General features: G+C 47.1%; 1 protein-coding gene across 1 annotated transcript in view; it reads right to left on the bottom strand.

Annotated features, from left to right (window-relative positions):
* The window catches only part of LOC126514369 (paired immunoglobulin-like type 2 receptor beta-2), a 4,326-nt gene extending 2,786 nt beyond the window's left edge, over positions 1-1,540 (bottom strand). Inside the window, exons 1-2 of the mRNA XM_050163244.1 lie at positions 1,471-1,540; positions 781-1,167 (exon numbers count right to left, since the gene is read on the bottom strand). Coding sequence (XP_050019201.1) covers positions 781-1,167; positions 1,471-1,540 — 457 coding nt within the window. The remainder of the gene's footprint in view (positions 1-780; positions 1,168-1,470) is intronic.
* Positions 1,541-7,826: the final 6,286 nt, after the last annotated feature.

Genomic DNA, 7,826 nt, shown 5'->3' on the forward strand with positions numbered 1-7,826 from the left:
CTCTCCTTCTGCTCCTGCTTTGGACCTTGAGATTTCAGTCCGGTGCTCCAATGTGGGTCTCTGTCTCTGTCTTCTTTCATCGCCTGATGAAGGTTAATGTTCAGGAGGATGCCTATATGTTTTTCTTTGGGTTCTCCTTATTTAGCTTCTCTAAGAACCCTAATTATAGGCTCAATGTCCTTTATTTATGGCTAGAAACCAAATATGAGTGAGTACATCCCATGTTCCTCTTTTTGGGTCTGGCTTACCTCACTCAGGATAGTGTTTTCTATTTCCATCCATTTGCCTGCAAACTTCAAATAGTCCTTGTTTTTTACTGCTGAGATGCAAGCATTTTGAACTGGGAAGTGATAAGAAGAGAAAGGGCCAAAGGGCCAAGTGATCCAGTTCTAAGCTGATCTTGTTATGAAGACAATAAAATCATGAGCTTTCACTCAAAAAAAAAAAAAAAAAAAGTTAACTCTCCTCATGGTCACGGGGAAGGGGGAAGTGGCCTGGACCACAGTGTTAGTTTGGGCCAAAAAGGTGTTAAATAACATAAGCTGTGGGCCCCATGATGAATCCTAGTGTGGGGTGTGGTTGCACCTGAGCAGAGAATGTCAGACAAAGTGAGAGGACACAGCAAAGACTTGTCACATCTAAGGGGGAAGACCCTGTTGTCAGGCCTGGGCAGAGCCAAGCAAAAGGAATATCAAAGAAAGCTCAGAGTTGTGGATCTTGAGGTGATATTTATGGGACAAAGAACACAGAGACAGCAAAGCCAGAACCCTGGTGGCTCACCGCGGGTAATGGTGAGTTGGGTTCCATCAGTTGACAGCCACTCCTGTATGCCATCTTTTGTGTTCAGATGAACTCGGCAGAAGTACACTGTCTGGTCCTTCTCCTTCAAGCCCAGGATTCTGAGGACTCCAGATGTCTGAGGCTGTGTCCAGTTCAGGATGAGCCGGTCCTTGAAATGCTCATGGATGAAACCCGAGGAGGAGTTGTAGATAAATTCCCCATGGAAAGCCTTCCATCTCCAGAGAATCCTCATCTGTGGATCTTTTGCCAACTCCCAGGGGAAATAGAAGGAGAAGGGGATCTCGATGGAGTCGCCCTGGACACCAGAGAGGTGTGTTGGTTGTTGGACCTCTAAAGGTCTTTCTCTGTTGGATCTTCCTGAGTTACCTGGAAGGATGGGGAGAATCTGAAGCCTCTGCAGGGGAAGGAAATGACAGCCAGAATTTCTGAACCTTCTCCCCCAGGCGAGTGTGGGATGCAAGGAAGGACTGTCCTATGGCTGGTGGGACAGGAAAGCCAGGGAAGGCTTGGGTTGGACCCACTCTGAGGGATGCGCTCTCTCTTGGGGCAGAGAGGACTGGCTGGCTCCTAGAGCAGTCACCTGTCCACATGCCAGGTTAGTCTACCCAGACCCGCTGGTCCCTCCTGTTTGTAAGGCAGAGTCTCTGATAACAAGGTTCCCACACTCACCAGCTTGCAGGCATGCTGCTGGCAGCAGCAGAAGCAGGATCCCTCCAGGGAATGGGACCAGTACAGCCATCAGGAAGGAGAGGAGGACCCGTGGAGGGACCCTAAGGTGCTCAGGAGTCAGGAGAGAATCAGTAAAATGACCCACACTCCCCGGGGCCTTCTCATGTGGAGGACTGTATGGGGACAGGACCTCCCCACCTCCACCTCTTTGTGACCAGCAACTTCCTTTATCATTCTGGTTTCTTTCTCATGTTGCAGAAGATCTGCCCTTGTGGTCATTGACAAGATGGCCTTGCTCTTAAGCCTCACCCCCATGTTTGACTGAAAGATGCAGCCTTGACCTCACCATGCTGAACTCTCCTCTCTCCCACCTCGACCTCCTGTCTGTCCAGTCCTTCATATGTCCCATGCGGTCTCTTCCGTCTCCTGCCTGATATCTGCCTGTGCTCCTCATTCCCAGGAGAGAATTACTATGAAGTGACACACGTCCCCAGGGCCTTATGATGTGAGCCAGTGAGTTGGGGTCAGACCCCACAATCTCCTTATCACTGCCTCCCCTTCCCACTCTCTCATTCCATCTCCTATCTTGCTGGCTCTCTGTGTGTCTGCTTCTCTCTCGTGCTAAGGAAGAGCCTGCCTGGACCAGCACATGCTCTTTCGGGGAGAGAAAAGCTGACCCATGTATCTGACTATGGTCAGTTAAGAGATGCTGTATATGAAAGTTTTGGAACGGATGTTCCCTCAGAACCCAACTCTAGAACATGGTCCCTTCCTGTTCTTTGACCCTTCCTGTTCTTTATCAGCCCATTTAAATTCTCAGGATACAGCAAGGGGTGCTGGATGCTCACTGCCCTGGCCTGCCTGCCCCCTGCTGCCCAGTTCACAGTGGATTAGGATTCCACTTGACACCCCTGTCCCTACACATGGATTCTAAAGCATATCCTGTTTCTGCCAGAGCCTTGTTGTCCTCCCACCCACATGGCTCAGGCCATACCATCATTGAATGGCAGATCTGAGGGGACTCCAGTCACCCTAAGTCCTTGAGGGCTTCCGCTCTGCACAGAGACATAGTCCTGGCTGCTCAGCCTGACCTAAAGGCCAGGGACAGGTGACACCTTCCATGAAGCTCTATCGATGACTCTCTCTAGTTCTTTTCATTCCAGAACATTCTGTGTACTCATTTTGCAAAGCAGGGCCAGAGCAGCAATGTGTCAGTCATGCCAGACTGCCTGGGACACCTCTGAGAGTGGACACACAGACCGTGACCGAGGTAGAAACATGAGAAGGGGGGCAGAGACTGTGATGACCTCAGGACAGCTTCTGTATGAGCGTCATCCCACCGTTCCCCATGACAAGGTGTCACCAGTTCCGTGAAGGGCAGGAAGATGTGATTGTTCTATGTCTGGATCTGCAGGCAGCAGGGGGAGAGACACTGGTCCTTGTTTGAGCATTTGAAATACAAACCCACCCCCCAGTGATCTAATCCTCCCACCAAGTCCCCAAAACTCCAACAAGGCCATACACCCTATGTGCAATTCCCTGGTGACAAAACATGCAAATCCTTGAGTCTATGGGATCCATTTTTATTCAAACCACTAAACAGCCCCTTGCCTGTTTCTTGCAGTCACCTGGCTAGGGTTTTCAGTTTAGTCTGTAACAGAAGAAACAATGTCAGTCCGGCAGCCAAGCCTCTCAGTTATTGTCTGTGTTCAGACATCATTAGGGGCCCAGGCAGCAAACAGCTCTGTAGCAGACATTCAGGGAAAGGTCTGAGAGTCACCAGGACCTGAAGACAATCCTCAACTGTCCTTCTGCACAGCACAGCCAATCAGAGGACACCTCTCCTGTCCACTGCTCCTTGTCCATGTTCTTCTCCCTTTGCCTCCTTCCCCTGCCTTGACCTCATGTCCCTTCCCTGCTCTCCCTGCTCTGCACTCACCAGGCCTCCCTTTTGTCTCCCTGGAAACTGGCTCCCTGGCTTCCCTGTGAGTGAAGGCTGCTGCACCCTGCAGATTCAGTGTCAGGGTTGGAATCCCATTCAGACTTCTGCTGCCTCTCAGTCCTTGCTCTCACAATTCTGTTTTTCTTCTCTCCTATGGAGGCTGAGCCCTTCTGAAAACCACGACCTACCTCTTCACACTTTATTTCTGTGCTCCCGTTACACTCCACTGTGTTCTCATCTCTGTTCCTGCCCTGTAGTCTTCTACTCAGCACGGATTTAAATCTGCTCTGCTCTCAGTACACACTTGGCTCTTGTTTTTTGCATGTGCACAAGGTCTCAATGAGCCCAGGCTGTCCTTCAACTTTCTATGTAACTCCAGACAACCTTGTTCTCTTGATTCTCCTCTCTGTACTTCCTAATGCTGGGATTCGGGTGTCCCCTACTCTGTCTTCATGATTGTTTCTTACAATCTTTTGAATTTTAGAAGACAAATCATTTCTCTTTACAAAAACACATTGGGATTTGAATAGGAAATGCAGTGAATTTTAGAGTGTTTTGCAGTGTACGGAGTTTTTGCATAAATTTTATTTGTATAAAACTTATGCAAATGTTCTTATATATTTTAGTATTTCCCTACTTTTTGAAATTTATTTTCTGGCAGTGTATATGTATATGTTTACATTTGCATGTGTGCACACCCATGTGGATGGCAGAGGACATCCTTAGGTAGCATCTCCAGGTGATGTCCATCTACATTTTTGAGACAGGACTGGGGTCCTAGTGTCTCTGTCTGTCCAAGTATCTGCCAAGTTGGCCAACTTTTTAAGTGGATCCTGAAGTTGGAATTAATGTTCTTGTGTTTGTGGGGCAACTAATTACCCACTATACCATCTTTCCAGAAGTTCTGAAATTTCTTTCAGCAGTGGTTTGTTTTTAGGGCTCAAAATGTTTTTGCCTCTTTTAGTATAGTTTCTTCTTAGACATTTTCTTCTCACTTGTAGGTTATATACTATTTTTAATTTCTGTTTTAATACCATATCCCCAACTCAAACAGTTGTCTGTCTTCATGGGTTTCACTTCCTGTGACATGTTTTCTCTGAATGCTGGTCTACCTCAGAATCTGTTTAGCAGCCACAGCCTTTTCTAAATGAGCAGTTAGCCCTGGGGATCCCGTATGCCCCTTGATTTCCTTAGGAGCAGGCTGTGTTCATCTGCACTTGATCCTCTAATTTCCAGCTGGAATTTTTTTTTGTTTTGTTTTTTTTTGAGACAAGTTTCTCTGTAGCTTTGGAGCCTGTTCTGGAGCTTTTTCTTGTAGACCAGGCTGGCCTCAAACTCACAGAGATATGCTTGCCTCTGCTCCGGAGTGCTGAGATTAAAGGCGTGCACCGGCTCTCCAGCTGAGATTCTAAGGAAGTAGGCACAGATTCAGTGCTGTTTTAGCTCAGCCTCCTTTCTGTCCTCGTGTTCTCTGGGCTCTGCCCTACACTAGCTCATCTTTCTCCATCTCCCACAGCTGCAAACTCAGTGGGGAAGCCCAGAGAAGGGCCTGTCCTGGACCACTCACCTTTTCTTCCACCAGAGGAAGATCATCAACACACAGATGGGGGTTATGAGCAGAGCCGTGGTCACCAGTACCCCGACCGTGGCTCCCAGGTTCACAAGTGAAGGATTCCTCTGGTCTTCTGTGTCCTCCAGTCCAGCTGTGGTGACTGCAGAGGTGACGATGGAGGGGCTCTGCATGGGGGTGCTGACTGCTGGGGAGAGATGAGGAGTGAGCAGGTCCTCCCTGGATGAGGAGGGATGGGGGTGAGTGCCACATCTGTCTCCTCTGTGGGAGGTGGGATGGGGAGCAGCTGTTAGAAGTTCACAGGGGGAACACATGCTGAAGGCTGAGACTCTAGGAGAGCAAGCTCAGTGCACACCCTCCACCTGTCCTGGCTGTGTGTCCCCAGATCTTCATCTTGTCACAGATAACGAAGCCTCAGAGATACAGCTGTTATGCTATAGATGTAGAGAACATGACAGGCCCCTGGACCTCACCGGTCATACACCTAGTCTTCTTGCCCAATGTGAAGCCATTGAGAGACCCTGTCTTAAAACCTAAGGTGGATGCCACTCAAAGGTGCGCTCTAGCCTCTACAAGAACATGAACAAATGTGAACATTCATGCATTCATATACATACACACACACACACACATGAATTAACAGAGCCACATGTTCACATTCACTGAATACATAAGAGTGTATAAAAGAAACATATAATTTTAGCCATAAGCTCAGTGCAGGGGTGACTACAATCATTCACTCTACACACATTACTATCGTTGCTTTCCACAACATTTACCTGTTTGGAAATACTAAATCAGCAGTTCTCAACTTGTGGCTCTCTAACCCCACCAGGGATCCACATCAGGTATCCTGCACATCAGATATTTATACTGCAACTCATAAGAGTAGCAAAATTACAGTTATGATGCAGCAATGAAATAATATGGTTTGGGGTGTCACCACAACATGAGGAACTGTTTTAAGGAGTCACAGCATTAGCGAAGTTGAGGACCACTGGTCCATAGCATGAACCTTTATGTGCAGTCCAATCCTCAATGTTTAAAAAAAAATTCTATGTAGATGTATATATGAGTGTGTGTGTGTGTGTGTGTGTGTGTGTGTGTGTGTGTGTGAATGCAAGTGCCAAGAGAGGCCAACTGAGAGTGTTAGATCCTCTGGAACTAGAGTTATGGATGTTGTAAGCCTCTCCACAAGAGAGCTGGGGAGTCTAACTCAGGTCGTCTATGAGAGCAATGTGTGCCCTACTCCCTGAGCCTGCATAGCCTCTAATCCCCAATCCTTTAAGACCCACACATTACACTTCCCTCGGTCATACCTGTTATTTCTAAGTAGTTGGATGTTTGGCTTGTTTGTTTTCACAATGCTGGAAATGAAACCACTCACTCTAGGCAAGAGAACTCTACTACTGGGCTGTGCCCTTAGCCCCTGGTATGGGTGTTCCTGTGATCTCCTTTCTCAAGACTGTTGGCCAGTTTCTAGTGTACGCCTCCCTGTATCAGCCCTTGTAGAGTGTTGTCCCCCTTAGTTTATCTTTGTCACCTTGCTTTTCAATAGCATGTTGAAAAGTCTTATGTCCTTAACATTTTCCCTTGTTCTTCATGTTTTTACCTTTTTGAATCTTTTATTTCCATCTTAACATAGTTTGGAAAAGGTAGGGAGATAATTATACTGTGCTACTGATGGAGGTGGGTTTTGTATCTTATCTGTTGCTTTCATTGGTTAATAATAAAGAAACTGCCTCGGCCCTCACAGGACAGAAAATTAGGTAGGTGGAGTAAACAAAAGAGAATGCTGGGAAAAAGAAGCTGAGTCAAGGAGTCGCCATGATTCTCCCACTCCAGACAGACGCAGGTTAAGATCCTCCCTGGTAAGCCCATCTCGTGGGCTACACTGAATATTAGAAATGGGCTAGAACAATATGTAAGAGCTAGCCAATAAGAGGCTGGAACTAATGGGTCAGGCAGTGTTTAAAAAATACAGTTTCCATGTAATTATTTCAGGGTATAACCCAGCCATGCGGGCGGCCGGGTGCCGGGGACGCAGCCCTGCCACTCCTTCAACATGGTACAAACATTATTTTGCTGTTGTTCATAAACCATAGATTTATTCTTCACAATTGTAGAGGATCAAGGCTTGTTTCAGTTTTTGTTGTTGTTGTTTTGCATTTTTCTTCTTTAATGAAAATAGAGTCTTTTCTTATACAATAGTTTCTTCTTCTACTCCTCCCAGTTCCTACTCCCCTCTAGATTAACTCTGTTTCTGTCTTTCATTAGAAAAGAACAGGCCTCTAAAAATTAACAAGTGAACAGAATGAAATAAAATACAGTAGGACAGAGTGGGAGAGGACGGAAAGAGATGTCTTGATTGAGGGAGCAATTAAAGGGTTAGCGAGAAACATGACTCTGGGGAAATTCCCCGGAATCCACAAGGATGAGCCCCAGCTAAGACCCTAAGCAACAGTGGAGATGACGCCTACACTGGCCTTCCCCTGTAATCAAATTAATGACTACCTTAATTGTCATCATAGAAACTTCATCCAGCAACTGATGGAAGCAGATACAGAGATCTACAATAAAACACTGGGCTGAGCTACCAGAGACCAGTCCAAGAGAGGGAGGAGTGATAACATGAGCAAAGGGGTCAAGACCATGATGGGGATACCCACAGAAACAGCTGACCTGAGCTAGTGAGAGCTCACTGACTCTGGACTGATAGCAGGGGAACCTGCATAGGACCAAACTAGGCCCACTGAATGTGGGGGACAGTTGTGAGGCTTGGGCAGTCTGTGGGGCCACTGGCAGTGGGACCAGGATTTATCCTAGTGTTTGAACTGGTGTCTG

Source organism: Alexandromys fortis, unplaced genomic scaffold (assembly GCF_014885135.2).
Source record: "Alexandromys fortis isolate MF-2015 unplaced genomic scaffold, M_Fortis_MF-2015_v1.1 scaffold_144, whole genome shotgun sequence".
Lineage (NCBI taxonomy): Eukaryota > Metazoa > Chordata > Mammalia > Rodentia > Cricetidae > Alexandromys > Alexandromys fortis.